This window comes from Suricata suricatta, chromosome 13 (assembly GCF_006229205.1).
Source record: "Suricata suricatta isolate VVHF042 chromosome 13, meerkat_22Aug2017_6uvM2_HiC, whole genome shotgun sequence".
NCBI lineage: Eukaryota > Metazoa > Chordata > Mammalia > Carnivora > Herpestidae > Suricata > Suricata suricatta.
In genome coordinates this window covers 79313873-79336780 of record NC_043712.1, presented here as the reverse complement: position 1 = coordinate 79336780, position 22908 = coordinate 79313873, and the positions used below count along the sequence as shown (strand labels likewise).

Here is a 22908-nt window from a genome sequence, read left to right as displayed (position 1 = left end):
CCGGCGCGGCGCGCGGGTCCTCGACGGCGCGCCCGGGCCGCCCGGCATGGCGCTGCTGTTGCTGCTCCTCCTCCACCTCGGGGTGCTCCAGGTCAGCCTCCACCGACTCGTTCACCTCCCCGCCCGCCGCCTCGTCGGTCACCTCCACCTCCGCGGAGCCCTCCAAGTGGTTCATGGTGGGCGTCGGCAAGGCTGGGAGAGAGGCTGGGCCGGCTCACTGTGCTCTCATTTTGCTCCACCCGGCTGGGAAGACAAGAAGGGGAGGGGCTGTTAACGAGCTTCACACTCGTTCTGGGCTGAGCATCCAGGGAAACCGTAAAAACAGCTGCTGTTGACCCTTTCTGAATCCGGGTCAATTAAAAAAATGATTGCAAATTTAAACTCAGTCTGACAGCACGTAGTTCATTTTCTGCATTGCATGTGTCGTAATTTGTAATTACATATCTACTTGTCTAATTGCTTACTGGCTGTCTCCCTTCCCCACCCCTCAGCCTGGGCCCTGTGAGCGTTTTGTTTTCCCTCCACTCGGCTTACTAGTCAGGTTCATTTCTGATGCATATGAATAAAGAGTACTGCTGAATTGAATGGGCCAATTGACACATTTTCCATCTGCTAAGGGATAAATCTCTCCAAATTAAACTAGGATCCTAGATACTTTAGAAACGGTTCTTTAAATAGATTTCAAGGGGGGAAATCGTCTCAAAATGTTTTGAGCTATTGCTGTCAATACAAGTGTACAGCCATTCGGAGGCAGGCTAGCTGCCATCAGAGGGCTCTTGTCCTGTCTGTCATTCCTGGATGTGTTACCTGGGAAGCTGGCTTAATTCTCTGAGCCTCCGCTGCCAGAGCCCACTCATTTCACTCATTTCCTACAGCTGTTCCACAGGGCGAAAGATTCTGTGGTCAAGTAAGTTTGGGAAATGCTGACTTAGAGTTGACTTTTCATTGTGAATAATCTAGGAGGAAGACACAAGATGTGGGGTTTCCCAAATCTGTGTGAGTAGGGAACCCCCCCTTTTTTCCCTAGAGGCCAGTGTTCTGACAAATACACTTAAAGAAACACTAGTGTACTTCCCCATACACCCTGGACCTAAAATTTCTTTGACTCTATGAATTACCATGATAGCCAGGACTGGCTATGTGGAAATTATGGCTAATTTCTTTAAAATATGGGTATGTCTCGGGGCGCCTGGGTGGCTTAGTCAGTTAAGCACCCAGCTCTTGATTTCTTTGGCTCAGGTCATGATCTCATGGTTGTAGGATCGAGCCCTGCATCAGGGTCCACGTAGAGCATGGAGACTGCTTGGTCTTTTTTCCTCTCTCTCTGCCCCCTTCCTCCTCTTTCTACGTAAGTAAACATTAAAAACATATATGGGTATGTCTCTTTACCTATTTCCAGAGAAGCCTATAGTTAGAGACAGACTTGGTTTCAACCTCTCTCAATTATTCTTAACATATATTATGCTTATTTATAGCGTAATGTGTCCACTGTATGGAAATAAAGATAAAGGATGTCCAGAACAACAAATTCAGGACACCTGCAGTAAATGGGTTCTGTAGTAAGTAGGCTTTTCTTAGAGTGCTCTTTGGGAGAACTCATGTTACAATTGCACAAAATGGATGGGATAGGAACTCTTTTAATGAATGAATTTTTTTAATGTTTATTCATTTTTGAGAGAGAGACAGAGTATGAGTGGGGGAGGAGCAAAGAGAGAGGGAGACAGGGAATCTGAAGCAGATTCCAGGCTCTAAGCTGATAGCACAGAGCCCGACACAGGGCTGGAACTCATGAACCTCAAGATCACGACCTGAGCCCAAGTCGGACACGGAACTGAATGAGCCACTGAGGCACCTGGGGACATGAACTCTTTAGTGGAGCTGGCGGAAAGCTCCAGGAGGACCAGGGACATTTGACTGACTCTCTAATATTGCAATGGACTATATTCTCCTCGGCTCCCCATCCCAACCACGGGAATTTCCTTCCAGCACTATGACAGCCTCAGCAGTAAGGAGGGCGTTTTGGAGCTACCAAGTTCACTTTTAAGCAGAAATATCCTCTTCCCCCTTCTTTGGTGGATTCACCCCCTTCCCTGCCCTCGGCTGACTGACACATGGGAAGAAAACAGTTATGGTTTACTAGAGATGATCAATCCGTATTGCTTGCTTTCCTTGACAAGAGTCCCATTTCATACAAAGGAGACCCAGTCTCCTCATCAAAATTGTGGCCTTCTCATGGACGCCTGAGAACAGGAATTAGGACTAGGCATGAGAAAATTCTCCAAAAGCAAGTATGAGGCTCTGTTCACACTTGGATGGATGGTTAAAGCTTTGAACAGAACAGGCAGGTGTTGGTACTGAGGTCCCCTGATTTAGTGGACAAGTGTGGATCATGGAAAATACAAAACAGATATCTTGTTCAATACAGCACATGGAGAACAGTGTACCTGCATTTTCCTCTGGAAAAGACAAATTAAACACTAGTGTACAAATCTCAGTCTGATGGACACAAATCAGGTGTTCACAGAAAGGGATGTTAAACATACCACACTTCCCTGGGTACCATTTTCCTGATATATGTCAGCTGTGTGTGGTCAGTGTTAGATCTACAGTAATAAGCATCCAAAGCGTGTGAATGGCCAATGCAGCGATTCATGATAACCACATGCAGAATTTCCCAAAACACTATCTTCAGTGAAAATAGCTTTTACTGATGAACATCTATTGATATATGCATTAAAAAGAAGTTTTAGTTTATTCTGGGTTAAAATGGCAAACAAATGCCTTATTGATTCAAAGGAAATGGGATTTCCATGCACGTATGTACACAAAATCATGGCAAAGAACGTTACAAGAAGCCCATTCTTTGGGGGGAAATACTGTTAAAATAATGTATAGAACCGTGGAGATTTCTATGTGCATGGTCCTCATTCTCACATGGAGTGTTTATATTTCACTCACTGTCACGGTTTCAAGAATATAATTTGGGTTGTGGTATTGGCAATGTGCTAATTAATAGAAGACACTGACTTAGTGATTTCCCCAAGACAAAGAGACAAAGGCATTTTGCAGCTCCAAAGGACGGAACTGATGGTGTTGGCCAGGTCCATTGGTAGCACATGAACGGACTTCTCCCTAGATCCTGGGAGTTTGGGGAGTGGTGTTTATAAAAAAAATAATGAGGCCAGGTTGTGTTGGAAATCCCGGGTTATTGTGGAAATACGTATCTTTTTTGAAAAGTGACTTGGCAAGGTGAATTAAAATCTTTAAAAAGTAACTTACTTTCCCCTCAGTAGTTCTACTTAGATCTAAAGGGAAAAACTCAAATGTGGACCAAGACCTTTCTCATGGTATGTGCTTAAAAAGTAAAGATGAACATTAAATATTAAGTGCTAGTATTTATTAAGTACCAGTATGTACAGAGCTAAGTGTCTTAGCCCCGTATTCCAGGGAGATGAGAGGTTTCCTTGTTAGGTCGCTCCACCCAGAGTTCACACCGTGGAACAAACCGTGCCTTCCCACCCTCCCTCCCCACCAGGATCCTAAACTGGGCCCTCTCCTGTATCCCTTGCATGGGCGGACGGCATCACCAGCACCCCTAGTGGCCTCAGCTCAAATCCCGGAATCATTACTGACCCATCTCATCGCCTCGCCTCCGCCCCCAACTGATGACGGTGTCCACTGTCTTCCTACCTCCTGCATCAGCCTCACTGCCACAGCCTTACCTCGGTCTGTCTGTCTTACACAATTGTTTCCTTGACTAATGTCTCAGCCCCTCTGGGGGCTAACCCTGTGGCTAGCTGGATGATCTTTCCAAAATACAAATCTGAAGCCCATAACCCCATTTCTCAAACTCTTGAATGATCCCATCTGGTGCACAGTCCAAATGCTTAGCTAATCATACAAGGGACCGGTAGGCATTTTATACCCGATGACTTGCTAATCCTCACTCTAGTGTATGAAGGGAGTCCCCTTCTACTCTCTTCCTAGAGAGAGTGATTGGCTCTTTTAAAACTGTGGAAGTGGGGGTGCCTAGGTGGCTCAGCCAGTTAAGCGTCTGGCTTCTGAGGTCACCTCAGGTCGTGATCCTATAGTGTGTGAGTTCGAGCCCTGTGCCGGGTTCTGTATTGATGGCACGGAGCCTGCTTGGGATTTTGCCTCTCCTTCTTTCCTCCCTTCACCTGCTTGTGCGCTCGCTCGCTCTCTCTCTCTCTCTCTGTCTCTCTCTCTCTCTCTCTGTCTCTCTCTCTCTCTCTCTCTCTCTGCCAAAATAAATAAATAAATAAACTTTAAAACCCAGTGGGGCTGGGTGATTGCTCGGGTCACATAAGCCATGGAGCTGCTGGAAATGGCACGTGACCCCCGTTGTCCAGCTTGAGCTCTGGGTTCTTGAGTCTTACTCCGGGCAAACGAAGCCCAAGAGCCACATCACTCCTCCAGCCTCACTGCCACACTGCACCAGCACCAGCACCCATGTGCTAACCCCCCAATGCTGACCCTCACTGCCTTCCCTAGTCTCAGAGTATTTTCACCTATGCTTGGCGCATCTTCCTTGTCTTCCCCAGAGCAAATTCACGCCGGAGGGCTGTCGGTGACATGCCAGCCTCCGGGCAATGTTCTAGGCACTGGGGCAGCGTGGTGCCAAGACAGACAGGCTCCTCTGATTCTCAAAGCTTCCACTTTAGTGCGTGGGGCGGGGGAAGGGGGAGGGAGGGGAACATACAGAGATTGTGTAAATAAATAAACAGGCTAGCTCCAGATAGTGAAATGTCTTATGAAGAAAATAAAATGGAAGAGGCATAGCAGGTGACCAAGAGCAGGGGGTTACGAAGAAAGTGGCCAGAGGAGGTGATGTTTGCGCTGGGGCCCGGATGATCAGGAAGGGGGCAGCAGTGTAAAATCTGAGGGCAGGGCCCTGAGGCAAGAAGGCACTTGGTACGTTCAAGGGCAGAAGCAAAGTTTGTGCGTGAAAGGGGGGTGGTGCTGGTGGAAATGAGGCTGGGGAGATGGAAAGCCCTGGCAAAGCTGGACCTCGTGCTTCATGGTGAAGAGTGGGGTTTCCTTTCAGGTACACTGTGTGCCGCTGCCTGGTTTCAGTCCGGGGAGTGATGGGGCTTCACGAACTCCTCACTTTGTCCCCTAAATTTACTTTGTCTATTGTCATATGTGTACACACACACACACACACACACACCTTGTATATATAGAATATGTATCTTGTATATATAGTATATATCACACATATACATGATATTATATATATCACATGTGAGATATATATATATAATTATATAGCATAGCACCTGTCACACTAAGCAACAATTCTTTATAAATATGAAGTCCTTAGGAAGAGATGACTTGTTTCTTATCTTTGATTCCCCAGTGTCAAGCACGGAGAGTGCACAGTTGGTAGTCAATGAATTTTTAGTGATTATAAGGAAAAAAATCTATTTGCCCTCAATTTGGAGCCTTCTAGCCATTGGCGTGCTCAGCCTTGAATCTTTGCTGCCCTCATCCATCTGTGCACCTCCTCCACCTTTTTTTTTTAATTAAAAATTATTTTTATTTGAGAGAGAGAGAAAAAAAGAGAGAATAGGCCTGGGAGAGGGGCAGAAACAGAGAGAGAAAACTCCAACTAGACTCCATGCTCAGCGTGGAGCCCGACGCAGGGCTGGATCCCACGACCCTGGGATCAGGACCTGGGCCGAAACCAGGAGTCAGATGCTCAACCAACTGAGCCACCCAGGCGCCCCTCCTCTACCTTCTTCTGATTCTTTAAGTTCCCAAAGAATTCTAGTAATCCACTGTTTTCCTACATTTGAATGTATCGATCCAGTTGGCATTTATTAGATACGTATCAGGTACCATGCAAAGGCGAAGAGCATATAAGAGTTTCTAAAGCATGGTCCCAGCCTTCAAGGGCAGACAGCTCTAAATGATAAGAGCTGCTGACAAGTACACAAAGAAATAGGTTCAATCTCCCGAAGGAGCCTTCAGTTAAAACAACAACCACAACTGTCTCCCCTTAGTGAGTCATATGAGTGCTGCTGCTCTTACAGGGTCTAATTTCATGAGTCCATAAGCATCCTGAGAACTGAGGCCTGGGACAAGAGTGCCTTCATCGAATCAGTGACCTTGATTAGAACCCTGTGCCTCTGGAGGCTAGGGCAAAGGGAGGAGGAGCAGCTGGCTGAAGAAAATCAGTCCCTCTATACAAAAATGTTGTGTGATCTGGAAGACAGAGGCAAGAGAGTCCCGCGGCGGAGCCCCCCACAACATGAAGAGGGAACGCTGTGGTGTCCTCGCTGCAGGAGTGAGGGCATCTAGGCTGCCAGGAGTGAAGCACAGGTGCCTTTCTAGCCCCTAGTTCTGGAATGTTCTACGGCCAGCTAGAAAAGGTTAACAAAGGAAAGGAACTCGGCTACAGTGCACCATTTATAAATAGAACATTTCACAATTCAGCAGCTAATTCACACATCTCAGAATGTTAGCTGAGACTCATGTTGGCTTGAGATGAATGGAAGGGAAGGCTGTAAATGACTTTGGTTGATCTGTCCTTAAGGAGTCCTTGCTAAGAATTTCCAATAGACTGTCCCTTTTAACATTTTCAGAAGTAGTTTTAGAAAACAGGTCTGACTGAAGACAAAATGCATGGTGAAGAAGAACAGAAGGAGTCATATCAGGTGGTTCACACAGAAGGTCTGGGGGGCCAGCCCTGCAGGTGGAGGGAACACGTGTGGAGGCAGGGGGCAGAGATGCAGGGAAAGAGCAGGACTGACGATACTGCCCATCCTCTCCCCTGGGAGAAAAAAACTAGAAAGAACAATATGATTCTATATGTATGTTTTTCTATTTTTGTGTATATTTAAGAAATACAGTTAGCTCCCGTGGGCTTAAGGAATGTTGCTCACTGTCTCCTGTCCGTGTTGGAAGGAAAGTCCTATTTCTTTGAACTGTAGCCTGTCCTAACCCACCTGCGCACATACATTTCCTGTCAACACAATGTCTGCCACCGAGCCAGTGCAGGGGCTGCCAACGACCTTGAGGCCACGGTAACATATTCATCTCCAAAGCAACAAATAGTTCTGGTTGCTCAACAGGATTGTGCCCTCAGTGCTGTTATGCATACACATTTGTGCACGTGCACACGCGCGCACACGCACCATCCACACAGGCTGGGAGATTAACGGCTCTCATTAAAAAAAAAGGAGACAGAATAAGAATGCCCAGCCATTCTTTCCTACCCACCATCCCTACTCTATAAATCTGTTTTCCTTCTCGAAGTTAGACCAACTGTGTGACTCCAAGGCACAAGACCCCCATGCAAATCATCAACTTTCTGAACTCAATGCATCTATTTACAAAGGTGACAGATAGAAGACAGAAATTTAAAAAATCGAGTTCATTAAAGCTTAATTTCCTTTGCTTCATTTGGAAATTAAGTGTAATGATACTGGGAGTTAAGATGGATACAGAACACACGTGTCTCCTTCCTAAAATCATTTCCAGTTTAAATAGGTTCACATGGTCAGGAAAGGCCTCCTTACGCAGCACATCTTACCCCATGAAATATTATTTTGTTTTCCTTGATATTTGTGTACCTGAAATTGTGAAGCTTGGCTTGACAGATAGTACTGGTCATTATTTCGGAGCGAGTTGAGCACTTGTGTTGGGGCCCAGGAGGGCAAAAAACCTCCTGCATAGCAACAGTTGATGGCTAGGCCTCCAGGGCACAGGAGAATCTATATAAGTGACCTTTGACGGCTCTGCCTCCAGGACGCAGGAGAACTATTTGGGAAGTTGCGGAACAAGTCGAAAAACTATGAAACAACATTTGGCTTCCTGGACCGCGCATGTGGCTTCTATTCATCCTGTCTATGATTTTCTCGTTTCTTTGCAAAGAGGCATATACTTTTAGGTTTTGAATCAACTTGGGTCAGTCAGTGGCTCCAGCCCTCCCCTTACTTTGCTTTCTAGCTCTGTCTGCTGTTGGGAGTTAACACAATCCTCTGCCAAAAGATTTGCTTATTAAAGGATAAGTATCTTGCCCATGCATAACTGATGAGGGGCCTTAAGAAATGTAAATCTCATAGAGTTCTTCAGGCTCATCTCATGCTTGGAGCCAGACTATTATTAGGGAATCCCTCTCTTGCAATGACTTGATAATTCCTGTTACTTACACATGTCCTGTTAAGCATGACCCTTTCCAGAGCATGTCTTTACATCAAAGATCTTGAACTATGTAACCATTAAAGAAATGATGTAATCACCCATGGTATATAAGACCCTGGCTATCTTAGTAAAGTGTGGCTTTTCCACCATTCACGTTGTCTGTCTTCTTTCTTATAGATATTGCGCCGACACCAACCCCTACTCGGGACCTTTCGACTGGGGTGTGTGGGCTGGTCCCCCGCACACTTGAACCCAAAGAGTATTGCTGAATGGCCAGATGTCAACCAGGGTGAGGTCTCTGTGGTTGGAACTCACGGCTGTGTCCTTGACCCCGTTCTGCTTTGCAGAGAACATGCGGGCTGGACATCTTCAGTTTCCCTTGCAGGTGGCCTACCCCAAATGGCTTCTCACGACGGCTCCCTTCCCTCCTCTACAGGCTTATTATGGGTGGTAAGGGAGGTGGGGGTTGTAAGAGTTGCCATGGGAAGGCAACTGAGTGGCCACTTTGCTGTGGAAAGCTGCGAGCACTGACAACCCCCACTTGCAAACCTGGGATGACCCGAGCCATTTGAAAAGCACCAGCGGCCATTTTATTGCAGGTCAGATAATAGTTCCAGGCGCCACTCAGACTGACGACCCCCACTCTCAATCTGGACTGTCTCAAACTGGAATGCCTCACCATGGAATTCCAGTGTCCCCCTCCCCACCGAAGTGGACAGCCAATTGAATCCTGCCACCGTCCAAAGATGCCCCTACTTGGCTATTGGCCCACCTGAGCTCAAACCCGGAACTCCTGCACCCATAAAACACCTTGCTCTCCCATACCAGGCGCGACTTCCCTGCTTCCCCGCTCCAGAGTCATGGAACCTCGCCCGGGAACTGCAGACTCCAATAAAGGCCTTCTTGGCTCCATAACCTGGTCTCTTTGTCCTCCCATCTCTGCCTCTATCTATCAAATCTTACAGGGGTCCCTCTATTCAACTCTCTGCCTATCTGCATATTATCTAATTTGAGTTCCCATCTATTTCCTGCTAGGACCCTGATACCAAATGTGTGATACCCATGTTGGCAGATGACCTAAATAAATAAATACAGTAACTAAATAAATCATTTAAAGACAGACGTAAAACAATAAATACCAGAGCTACAGTCAACATCATGAAGGCGGCACCCTAATGGGAAATACTATGCCAGGCTCTGCTGTGTCTTCTCAGCCCCACTGTACTCCTTCTCCAGAGGCTACATGGGATCAGGGAATTGACATGGAAAATCCACACAGGAAGCATAATGGGCATAAAAGGCTGCCTGCCTGCCTGCCTTGTCTGGACCTCTGCCTCTACGTCTCTCCTCTTCCAAGAACAGAAGCCACTCGACCTCATTGCTCTAGTCTGTCAACGGCAGGCTCAGCCAGCTCCCATCCCTATTCAATCCTAATTTTAGACCTAGCTTTCCCTGCTCACTCCAGAATTAGGATCTGGCCTCTGATCTTCCTTCCAGTGATTCAATTTCTTCTCCTGTACACAGATTGCCCCAAAGTTGGCTGCTACACACCATGGATACCCCTTTTTCTGGGTCAAGAATCCTAATGGCTTTCTTGGATGGCCACTCACTGATGGTTGCCATGTCCTTTAGAGATGATGGGTTGCCTGCTGGACTCAACTGTCATCCACACTTGTAGCTGAACTTGCCTTTCAGTACCTGCCCAACATAGGTGGGTGGGTCCTCGTCCTTGGTAGACAGTACACTTACATGTTTCAAGACCAATGCCTTTGCTCAGAATGTTTTGGCCACTCCTTTACTGAATTGCACCAGCTTTCAAAATTTCAAATTGTTCTCAATATTCTATTCTAATATTCAGTCATTTGATTTTTGCCATCACAGGATTATCCCTCACCTTATTTCCTTATTTACAAGAATTGGCTAGGAATGGTGCTTGATATTCTTCAAATATCAAAGTTATGTCTAAAAGATGTCATCATCTATACACTTAATGAGATATTGTAGTGGTTAAGGGGACAGGTGTGGTGGCAGACTGCCTCCATCTGTACCGTGGTTACATCACGTACTAGTGATGCATCACCACTTTCTCTGACTTTAGATAACTTAGAGCAAACGATCCAATTTTATCATTTGTAAAATGGGGATAGTATTTACATCTTGGGGGTTATCAGATGATACGAGTTAATATGTAAATTTTTAAATGTTTTTTATTTATTTTTGAGAGACAGTGAGAGACAGCGCAAGCAGGGGAGGGTCAGAGATAGATGAAGACACCAAATCCGAAGCAGTCTCCAGGCTCTGAGCTAGCTGTCAGCACAGAGCCCAATGCAGGGCTCGAACCCGTGAACTGTGAGATCATGACCTGAGCTGAAGCCATACGCTTAACCGACTGAGCCACCCAGGCACCCCTGGAGTTAATATATATAATATGCAATGGTGTCTGATACATTGTGAATGCTACTTGAGATTCATTAGCACATTTTCTACATATACCATAATTAGTATTTAACAGATCAATACATAGTTTTTAGAAAGAAAAAAAAATTAAAACCACTAGTGCTAATATAAATGCCTTGAGCATGTGGTGTACTTAATCCTTTCCCAAGAAGTCTATGTAAGGATGGAAAATAAGCATTTAAGCTGCTTTTAATCATCTTGAGATAAGGCTGGGCATAAACAAATCCATCAAATAACCACAAACCCTACTATGCGTGTAGACCAATCCACGCGGTGCTCTCCATTCTGTGTTTCTACCCTCACAACGGTCCCCGTGGGAATTACTATCTCCAACTGCTAATTTTGAAACGGAAGCTCACATGGGTTAAATAATGTGACCAAGGTCACTCAGGGCTGAAAGGGTTGAATGTAGATTCGTCTGGATCTCACTGTTCATGTTTTTCTTATTACATTTCACCGAGCCTATAAAGTGATGTGATTGATTTTTTAAGCAAACATCTAAATTGGGGTATCCCGTTTAGAATAGTGACCTTGGCAGACTCTATACTTACATGTTCCAAGGGCTCTCCCTGCCTTTGCCGAAAACACTTTGGCCACTCCTCTATTAGAATTGATTTCAAAGTTAATTTAAAGGTTGTGAACCAACAGCAAATCGTTTTCAATATTCTATATTTAATTATATTTGATTTCTGACCTCAAAGGGTATCATCCAGATTTATTATCCACCTTATTTACAACATTGGGCTGTGAATGCTATTTGATGTTCTCCAAATACCAAATCTATCCCTAAAGGATGAAGGTGTGCACCAGCCAAGATTATTAAAAAGACTTCAAGCTCTGAAGTCAATTCCAAAAGAAGGCTTTAAAAATTGTTTGGCCAATGGCCAATCTTTACCATAAACCTTTTATTTTGCAGGTTAGCAGGGGGACAGAGCCAATCTGAATGAATGCATTCTTATGTGATTACTGCAAAATCAGTTTCATTACTTTCATCCGCCTCGAAATCTGTATCACTGTGGCTAACACTAACTGGGCAGGGAATTTAATTCATCTACTTGGATTAATTCAGTCGTGCCAACTCCAAAGCACTGATCACAACCCAGCCTTTGATTAAAGAGAAAATTCAGAATTTCTGCAGCCTTCCTTATTGTCTGGCTCTTCGTCTAACATTTCAACAATCAAATCATTCATTTATCATTCTTATTTCAATAAAACACAGGAAATAACTTAAGGCAATCATGGAAACTCAGAGGGGATATCTTGCAAATTTTCTAGAAAACTCAAGGAACGCTCTCTGCAAATCAAAGCCGATTAAAAGTCTATCTCAATTTTTGTGAAATGCACCTAGTATAAAATCAAACATATCTACATAATCCATATGTATTGTTTAACGGACTTGGCATTTTTTTTCTGCTACAATCTCCTTTTCTATGCAACTTTTTTTAAAAAAACATTTTTTAAACATTTATTTACTTTTGAGAGACAGGGCACAAGTGGGGGAGGGGCAGAGAGAGGGAGACACAGAATCTGAAGCAGGGTCCAGGCTCTGAGCTGTTAGTGCAGAGCCTGATGTGAGGCTTGAACCCACAGACCATGAGATCATGACCTGAGCCAAAGTCAGACGCTTAACTGACTGAGCTACCAAGGCCCCCATACAACTTCTTTTCCTCCCTCTGCACTACATTTATGATCTCTGTTGCTATATTACATGGAGTTCAGGAGTATTAAAATACCAGTTATAAACAAGCTGGCTCATTGTCCTGATATTTCTGTTATTACACAGAAAGGCATACCTACTCAGCACTATAGTGTTAAGGATAGTAAATGTCTAAAATCAGTTCAGCTATGTTAGTTTTCAGAGGCTCATTACTTCCTACTGCAAAAGGACATGGAGACAGGGGAATATCATGCTGAGGATGAACTGAACAGTAAATGGAATCTTTCCTTTGAGATCCCATCACCTCAAATTTACTGCTATTGTTACTTTTACAAATTATTTGGCTCATTAGAAAGCCAGGTAACTTGCTACTCTCAACGTCCTCAAGTTATCTGTAGCGTCCTCTAGCATTTTCCTTCTCAGGTTCACACCAGAATAGCAGCCATGATCCTAATCATGAAGCTTTGGATTAAATTCTTGTTTCCAAGCTTTTTTTTAATTCACAGATCAAGAAAGCAGTCTGGGGTCTGCTGGCCATCGTCCTCAAATAATTTTTCAGTTATACCTCAAATCTGATATGCAAGGACTCTATGAGATGATTAAAACGAGTAAGTTCAGAAAGGTTTGCTTTTGATGCTTCAGCTTCACAACTCCCAAAGAACAAAATCCATTAGGCAACAATTAAGTAGCAACATTGGCAGTGACTTGAATTTGAATTTGATGAGCCAGAAATCCCATATTGATTCAAAGCCTCCTATGACAATCAACTCTCTTAATCAGTCATGTTAGCAAAAAGTTAATAGGGAAAGAAACATAATGTGGGGAAAGAAGAAATTGACTTTCTCTTCAAAATGACTCATTGATTGTCTGGAAATTCTTCAGCGTTCATTGGACATGTTGACAGGAATGTAAAGAGCTAGGGTGTCTTCATACCTTTCTTCTAGTCCACTAATTTCATAGAGGCTCCAAACACAGTTATTCAAACATGGTTTTCTAACACCCAGAGCCTTCCAGTCACCTAAATGCGAGATACTCCTAAGGAAATTGTTTTAAATTTGCTTAATGAAAAAATGGTGTTGATTTTACTGAAGATTTCACAGAGAAGGCAGAGGCAGGAGATTGTATTGCATACCGCACCCCTTCTCCTACCCCCCCCAGAACTCCTTGGTTAATTTCTGCACATCTTTTTCAGTCATCAGCTTCAAGGATTCTCTCTCATGAACCTTCCTCTACAGTCCTGACTCTTCATGGATCTTGTCCCTTCCTTCTGGATCATCACAGCCCAAGAGGAATATAATGTGAATCACACATGTAATTTTCAAATGTGTACAGTCACGTTGAAAAACATAAAGGAAGTAAAATTAAGTTTACTATTTTATTTACCTCACATATCCAAAATATTATCAATCGACATATGATCAATATAAACAATGATTACTGTGACAATCTACATTCTTTTTTTTCCTACTAAGTCATCAAAATCCAATGCAAATTTTGCACTTACAGCATATCTCAATTAGGACCAGCCACATAGCAAGCACTCAATAACCACATGTGGCTGGTGGCTACCATATTGGATAGTACACTTCTACATCTTCCTTCTAGGCTTCCCAAACTCTCTCCTTTTCTTTCGCAGAACAATTTAGTTGTGTTCAAGCTCTTCCAAAGGTGTATACCATCCCCCTCCCCCATCACCCTGTTCAACAAACAAAAGACCCTCCAGTTATGAGAATTTTCCCTTCAAATAACAGGAGAGTATGAATAACAAGTACATGAAGGTGTGCAAAGCCTGGTTGTTGCTGTGACCAAGAACCAAGTCCTATGCTGCCTGGTCATCATCATCAGTCTTCCAAGGACACTGCTCCCATATTCCTCTCCACTAATCTTCACCGCTGTCCTTTAGCCTGAACTCTCTTTGACCCCAAGTCCAGGGCCCCTACACCTGCTCCTCTTCCCTCTCCATCACTCCCTTTCCCCTCTGTCCCCCCAAAAGATAACCTTCAGGTTCACAGCCATGCTAACCCACAGCCCCGCCCTTCAGCACCTGCGGCTCCTGCTCACAGAGAACAGCAGAAGTTGCTCAAAGATTTCTCAAACCCGCGATGAGGCTCTGGAGAAGCCAGGCAGAGTGAGAACACAGAGAACCCTGTACTCTTACCTGAAGAAGGGGTGGCAAGGGGAAAGAGAGTCCCAGGGGTTAGGGGATGGAGTCAGAGGCAGCTGAGCCTACTGGTTAAGACCATAATACTGAGGTTCAAATGTTCAAATTCAATTCCAGCACTCACTGGCCAGGTGATCTTGGGTAAGGCACTTAACCTTACTGTGCCTCAGTTTTCTGTTCTCTGAGTGGGGGTAAGAGTAGCACCTACCTCATGGAGTTATGGAGAATTAAATGAGTTAATGTAGCACAAAGAAAAGAATATAATATACTTGTCAACTCACAGAATGTATAACACCAAGAATGAACCCTAAAATGGACTGTGGGTGACAATGGTGTTTTGATGTACGTTCATCAGCTGTAATAAATGAACCTTCTGGAATGGAGTAGTGATAGTGGGGAAGACTATGCATCTATAGGACAGGGGCTATCAGGGAAATATGTGTAACTGCCACTACATTTTCTTGTGAACCTAAAGTTGCTCTAAAACTACATGAAAAAAATTCCATTATTTATAAACACACACACACACACACACACATATATATACTTTATTTTATGTGTGATATGTGATATCTATCATATAAGTAAAAAGTATAGGTATACAGGAGTGCCTGGGTGGCTCAGTTGGTTAAGTGTCTGACTTTGGCTCAGGTCGTGATCTCATGGTTCGTGAGTTCGAGCCCCGCATCAGGATCTGTGCTGACAGCTTGGAGCCTGGACGTTGCTTGAGATTCTGTGTCTCCCTCTCTCTCTGCCCCTCCCCCACTCACAGTCTGTCTCTCTCTCAAAAAAAGTATAAATATACAAACATATAAATATATGTTATATAAAATCTATAAATACATAACATAAATAAGTGTAACTAATCCCTATTATATTTGAATATAGGAATATAAATATATATAGTTCATGACTTACAATATTCAAGCAGGGCTGTTTCACCTTAACAAAAATAGCCCACTGCCCTCACTGAAGGTTAAGTGACGTGTGGGTTGGCCGCATCTCCGCCACTGTCCTGATTCTAAGATGCGACGTGTCCAGATATGGGAGGCAGGAACCTGACTGGGGGTGTCACCTCCTAGCCACCTGGCTCAAAGGCCACCCTGTGATGTGCATGCACAGGTTATTTCTGGAGCCTCCAACCAGGCCGGTGCTGCACGGTGGGCTTCCAGCTCACAAGTGCCCGCTCAGACATCAGAGCCCTCGGCTCACATCTGCGGCTGTGACTTCCCAGTGCACCTCAACGGAGCCCCACGCTTTGCGCCTGCGCTCCAGGGGCTGTGGAGTTGTTCTGCTCGTCCAGCCCACAGCCTCCCGCATCAGCTTACGACACGAAATCTCTCTGACCTTGTGCTCCTCGCAGCCATCCGGCTCCAACGGAGGGAGAGCACACCTGTGGGCAGGCAAGCTGTTCACAGCCCTCTATATGCAATCATAAATTCTCCACCCCACCTTTTTCAAGTGGGTCAATGAAGGATAGTTGGGAAAAGCATGTAGGAAAACTCCCCCTCTGGGGAATTTACATATTGCGCTCACGCACAAGCGTGTGAAGTGACTTACGTGCGACTCTATTTAAATCGCGAAAGCATAGTTCGTGTTCACAGAAGAATGGAAACAGCTAAAATGTCCATCATTAGAAAGTCAGTGAAGGAAGTTATAGACAGAATTCTATAAAACATGAAGAGGGAGACCTTTATGTACAGAAAAGAAGATGACTCCCTGATATATTAAAGCACAACAGTGTATGATGAATATTGTCATATATGTAGACAAGGAGGGAAAAGAATGCATATGGATAAAAATCTCTGACATGACAAAAAACTAATATGAGTAGTTATTTCTTTTGGAGGGGGCAGGGGTGAGGAACGAGAACTGGGCAGATGGGGACTAGGCGGGAACGGAAGCTTCTCATCCTACGCCTCTTTGTCCTTTGTGATGTCTACACCGTGCACGTATTTTGAAAAGATGCTACCTGTGTGATGAAATTGGCTGGTTCCGCCTCCCTTATGGGACGGAAACTGCTTGCTGAACTGTAAGGACCTGGGAAAACAGATCAGCCCTCTTTGTTGGGGAGGCCTTTGCGGTAGGACTCGTGAGCAGTGTCTCTGTAAAACCTTCCTCTTCTGTTACTGAGGGACACTTCTCACCACGTGTCAGGTCCCTCGCCGCCATGCTGGCACTCAACCTCTATTTTCCTCTGAGCCTCACTACTGGTGAGTGATGTCTCTGGGGGTGGCTTGCAGGGTGGGGGTGGTAAAGAGCATTTTCAAAGGTGCTGCACTTCCATGGAAACTCCTAGCACAGGTTACTGAAGTCTGCATTGCAGAAACCCCACATTATCAGTTCACCGATGGACACAATTACAAAGGAGCAGAAATTTAGAACTGAAAGATGTAGCAAAGCCCAAGTCCCTTCTTTTACAGATGGGGACAGCAAGGATTAGAGAGGTTATATGGCCCCTTCAAAGTCATCTATGTTAACCTAGCACTGGAGAGAAGCACACGGTCTGGTTTCTCTTCACATGCTGTCTAGTTACAAGAGACACATCTACGGAATGAAAGAAAATAATTACAAAAAGATGCTTGGCTAAATGGTGCCAGAGCAAGGGAAAAGACTTAAAGATATTCCAACCACCCAAAGCAAATCTGCTTGCTACGCCATTCTTTCTACCTACAAGACACTTGACTTTCCAGTGTCCAGAATCCACATGTCCTTGCTGAGAGAGCAAAGGGTACCTGCCATTTTTACATGGCTCTTTGAATACAGAGCGTGTCAGAAATGTTTTGTTGCCCACTCTCCATTGTGTAAAAATCTTGCCAAGAACTACACTGACAAGCCCTCTGTACATCTAGATGGGGCCATGTCTAGTTCTCTCCAAGGGCAGGAGGTCCTTTCTGTGCCAGCTCACTGAAGGAGAGAGATTGCCTTTTTCATGCTTTTCTCTTCATCCACTGGTTAAATGCAGAAGGATTTGAGACCCACAGTATAGCAGAATCAGAAGAAGGAAGTGGCCTGGATCCTTGAATGAGCGCACGGAGGGAAACTGCCTACAGCCCAGAAATAATCTGCATGGGAGTGCCACTGTTGGTAAATTACCCTTCAGTGTGTTATTACAATAACATTTTGGAGTTTGCTTTTGTCATTCTAATCTGTCAGTGCACGGGGATATTTCAGTGGGGCCTCAAAACAAATCATTAACTCTCAACTTTAAAAAAGAATCACTGGGTAATGGGAGAAAAAAATACCCTGTTTCTGTTTTCAATTCTGTGGATTACCTCCATAACTCTACATAATATATCACAATTCACTGACTTAATTTTTGTTAATTTTTTAAATGTTTGTTTATTTTTGAGAGAGAAACAGAAAGCGGGTGGGGGAAGGGCAGAGAGAGGAGGGGAGACACAGAATCTGAAGCAGGCTCCAGGCTCTGAGCTCTCAGCACAGAGCCCGATGCGGAGCTTGAACTCAGGAACAGTGAGATCATGACCTAGGCCAAAGTTGGATGCTTAACCTACTGAGCCACCCAGGCGCCCCTTCACTGTCTTAATTTAGGTGAAATCTATGGACATCCTGTCAGGAAAGATAATGAAAGGTGAGAAGTTAGCTCACTTAATCTTTTTCCTTCTGTTTCCCAATGTTTAATAATCACATTTTTATTTTATATTTGTGATATGTATTTACAAATTTTTTTTAAGTAAGGTTCACTCCCAGCATGGAGTCCAACACGGTGCTTGAATGCACAACTCTGAGATTAAGACCTGAGCTGAGAGCAAGAGTTGGACGCCTAACTGACTGAGGCACCCAGGCGCCCCTGTATCTGTAATTTAAATATTAGCCTCCTAAGAAAAGATGTTCTAAGAGTAGTTTTAGCTCTACAATAAAATTGAGAAGGAGGAACAGAGATTTTCCTCAACACCCCTACCTACACACACGCATGCTCTCCTGCATCACTCACCAAAACGGTAAAATTTTTGTATTTTGTGTTTTGCCTTGAAGCACTTTCATTCTGCTCTTACACTCAACCGATCTGGGCATAGAATTCTAAGCTCATAATACTTTTTTCCTCATATCATGAAACCACCATCCTTTGTATTCTGGTCTGTCCACTTGCATAGGCGTCACCAGGGATCTTGTTAAAATGCAGATTCTGGTGCATGGATCTCGGAGGGGTCCAAGATTCTGCATTTCTAATAAGCTCTCAGATGAGGATCCTGCTGCTGGCGGTCTGAAGCACATGCTGGAAGAGTGTGTTTCCAGCATTCAACAGTGCTGACGAGCAGTCCAGTTAGTCTGGTTGATGCCCTTCTGTAGTTTTTCCTCTCTGGTATCTTTCAATGTATTGTTCCTATTCTTAGTGTTGGGAAATTTCTGGAGAATGAGGCTTTTTTTTATCCTTAATCACTGTCCTCTGCGCTTAATAGACCATTTTAATCTGAAGATCTGTCTTTGTTAAACTTCAGGGAATGTTCTATTATCTCGTTGATAATTTCTTCCCTTTTCCCCTGCCATTTTCTCTGGTTTTGTTTTCTGAGACTCCTGTTTGTCAGATGTCAGAGTTTTTTTTTTCTTTCCCCAACTTTATTGAGATATAATTGACACGTAAGGATGTGCAAGCTTAAGGTATAGGATGCACTGATTTGTAATATTTAAATATTACAAAATGATTATGACCATAGTATTAGGTAATACCTCTATCATATCATATAATCACCACTTCTTTTTTTTTGTGGCGAGAACATTTAAGAGCTACTTCTTTGATAACTTTCACGTATACAATATGGTAATATTAATATAACCATTGTGCTATACATTAGATTCTCAGAACTTACTCATTTTATAACTGGAAGTTTGCTCTCTTTGAACAACTTCTACCCATTGCCCCCACTCCCAAGCATCTAGTAATCACTTTTTTTAATGTTTTATTTATTTTTGATACAGAGAGAGACAGAGCATGAGAGGGGGAGGGGCAGAGAGACAGGGAGACACAGAACCAGAAGCAGACCCCAGGCTCTGAGCTAGCTGTCAGCACAGAGCCTGACGCAGGGCTCGAACCCATGAACGTGAGATCTGACCTGAGCCGAAGTCGGAGGCTTAACTGACTGAGTCACCCGGGCGCCCTGGTAATCACCTTTCTACTCTGTTTTCTAGGAGTTCAGTTTTTTATCTTATTTTATTTTTTAGATTCCACATATAAGTGAGATCATACAGCATTTGTCTTTCTCTGACTTATTTCACTTAGCATGATGTCCTCAAGGTCCAGCCACATTGTCACAAAGATTTCCTTCTTTCCAAGGGCTGAATGACACTCCACTGTGTGTGTGTATCACATTTTCCTGATCCATTCATCCGCTGACAGATACGGAGGTGGTTTCCGTGTCTGGCCCCCGTGTGAATAATGCTGCAATGAACATGAAGCTCCAGGTATTTCTGTGAGAGTCTGTTTTCATTTCTTTTGGGTAAATACAGAGAAGTGGCATTTTGGAATCGTATGGTATTTCTATTTGTAATTTTTTGAGGAAGCTCAACACTGTTTTCTAGAGCGGCTCTGTGAGAGGTTCTGGACTGGCCCTCCACAGCTCATCTTTTCTCTGCTCTTCTATCTCCCTCTTTGCTCTGTGTCCTGCTAACCATCCTCATTTTATTTCTCCCCAAATTTATTTTTCCCCTACTGACCTTCTGGACAGCCTGTCTTTAATCTCTTTTCTTATTAGCTGATTTCATATTGTTTAAAAATGAAGATCATCAGCTCTTGGGTCTCTCTGAACATACTAGTGAGAGTTGTAGTGTGTTTATTTGAAGCTTCTTGGATTGTCTTTGCTTCCTCCGGGGTCAGTTTTTCTGTTTATTTTGGCTTCTTTTCTTCCATGCTACTATTCCCTCCCCCTCCCCTCACCCAACTTTTGGTGATTCCTATCTGTTCATAGGTAAGGATTAGGTAGATGGTGTAAGTTTTCCTTGATGTTGTATAAGATTGTTTCCTCTAACTGACTCTGTTTAATAATGTCAACATTATTTCATCAGAAGGCAAAAGGATTTATTTGATCATATCCAAGTCCATGGAATTTGAGGATAAGAAAGGTGCTTATTTTCTTATTAGTGATTAGGTTAGTTCCATCTTTATCCTTTTAATCTATGTTAGAGAGAGGGAGCGAGCACAAGCAGGGGAGAGGGGCAGAGAGAGAGAGAAACTTAAGCCCTGGGATCATGACCTGAGCCAAACTCGAGTCAGATGCTCAACCTACTGAGCCACCAAGACCCCCCTCCTTTATAGTGTTTTAACAAACATCCTCATAATATATATCCCCATGGGCGGATACAGCTATTTCTATGGAATAAATTCCTAAAACTGAGATTGCCGGTTGAAAGTAATGCACATTATAAAACCTTTTTTTACTATGGAAAATTTCAAACATATGGGAAGCTAGAGAAAATCGTAGTATTCTCTTAATTTGAGAGGATGCAAAAACTTGCAGTCATGACAAAAGCCAGCCTTGATGCATCCATATCCCTGCCCACCTGCGCCTTCTTGGACTGTGTTGAAGCATATGCCAAACAAATCATCCAAACTGATACATGTTCAAATTTCAGTAGATGCTGCTGGGTGTCTCCTCCCACATTTTAGTAATTCCCTTTCAATTCCGAGGAATCTCTATTTTTCCCCATGCAGCCACGGGTACGTTTTTCTTTCTTTCTTATTTAGGGGAGGAGGGCAGGCAGGAAATAATCAACATTCCTCTCCTCCCTTCCCAAGTTCTGTACCGACAGAGATACATATAGAAGCCACACAAATGGAGATTCTTTAAGTATCATTTGGAGAAGCGGATTGGATGATCTGTCTTTACATTTCTACCGGAATTGTCTTACTACTGCTTTGCCTCTGCGTTGGCTGTAAGGACCCCACCTGGTCACTAGCACACTGGTAAACCGCAGGTGTCCCTCAGGTGTCAGGCCGACCTGGGGAAGCCCACCGTATGGCCAGGCGCACGACCGAATGCGTCTTCACTGCAGGCAGGCAGCGCTGGAAAAGAGGACCAAGATGGCACCAATCCGACACACACAGGCTCTCTCCCAAATTCATGCAAGAGCCCTCCTCCTCTGGAGAGGAGGGAATGAGGGGCAAAGAGAGGGTCCACAGGTGTTATTTCATAATGAGCCATGACACAGGGAAATGGAGCCCCCCCCAGATGTTACTAAATATATTCCATTTCTGCCAGTCTCACAGGTGATGTTTTCATTGAGTTTCCCTGACAATCAAGAAGGTGCCCTCTTTCTCGTAAGCTTATTGGCCACTGCATTTCCTTTCCGGTGATCTGCCTTTCTATCAAGTCTTTTTCTTATTTGTAGGAGGATTTTTACAATATTTAATATTTTGACTGTCACATTGTTGCAAATATCTTCTCCCTGTGGATCATTTGTCTTTCAATTGGATTATAGTTGCTCTTGTCATAGAGAAACTTCAAATTTTTATTTAGGAGAGCCACCTAGCACAGATGAGGATTGCTCTGTTGTGATGAAATACAATGGAACGTTGGGCATTTTTGGTCTGCTGAAAAGACTGTGAACACCCACTGAACAGCGATGAAGCCCTCTATTATTATTATTAATGCAGTAAAAAGGCATGCGGTAATAGTTTTTGCCTTTTTTCCTTGGCTGACAAGGGTAATTTCATTAACATCTACTAGTAGTTCCCCAGCTATGTGTATGTCTTCTGGCCACTTACGTGGGCAGAAAATTGCAAAATCGATTTAAACAGTTGGGGAAGTGAATGAGGTCACTTCAAAATGATTTTAATCTACTGCACTAATCGCACCTGAAGTGGCTGCACACATTTCCTCCCAATTTAAAATTCTAATTAGGGGTTGACATCTTTAAAATACCTTGGTGACACACCCTGGAGGAGGTGGGGAATCTGTGCTGATTTTCCCTTTCTCAATAGGCGAAAGGATTTGCTCGTACCCCAGTCCGTGAAATCGAAGGATAAGAAAGGTGCTTAGAGCGTTCCTGATCTAACCTCCCCAATCGTTCAAGAAGGGAGACAAACCAAAATGGCTGTCCCAGCGCTCTGTGGAGGCCACCCCTAACTTCCTGTTCCACCTGCTCATCTGGGTCAGGGGTCTGTTGTTCATCTCTGATGCTAGTACCATCCCTGCCACCAGTAGGACCTCAAATATGTGTGTTCAGTGATGAGTTCCTCAAGGTGACAGAGCTGGTAGATGTCCTAATTCAGGGGTCCTTCCCCTGCTGAATCTTGTCCAGACTTCAGAGTAAGAAAGCTCTGAGTAAGAACCCCTGCTCTGCTACTCATAAGACGAGTTCCCATGAGCAACGTGGTTAAGCCTTCTGAGCTTGCCCTGGGCTTCTTCTTTGTCTTCTGTCGTAAGCCCATTCCTGTTGGGCTCTCCTCCTCAGCACTCCGCTCGGTCAGCTTTTGTCTGGGGCACCAACAAAATTCGGCAGTCACTTG

The 22908-nt window shown here is 44.1% G+C and overlaps 1 protein-coding gene across 3 annotated transcripts in view; it reads right to left on the bottom strand.

Annotated features, from left to right (window-relative positions):
• Positions 1-22908, bottom strand: part of APBA1 (amyloid beta precursor protein binding family A member 1) — a 202089-nt gene that overhangs the window by 66909 nt on the left and 112272 nt on the right. For all 3 annotated transcript variants that reach the window (XM_029920339.1, XM_029920341.1, XM_029920340.1), the window contains exon 2: positions 1-243. This exon is cut by the window's left edge and continues 1007 nt beyond it. In XM_029920339.1, the coding sequence (XP_029776199.1) occupies positions 1-175 (175 nt within the window). In that variant the 5' untranslated portion in view covers positions 176-243. The remainder of the gene's footprint in view (positions 244-22908) is intronic.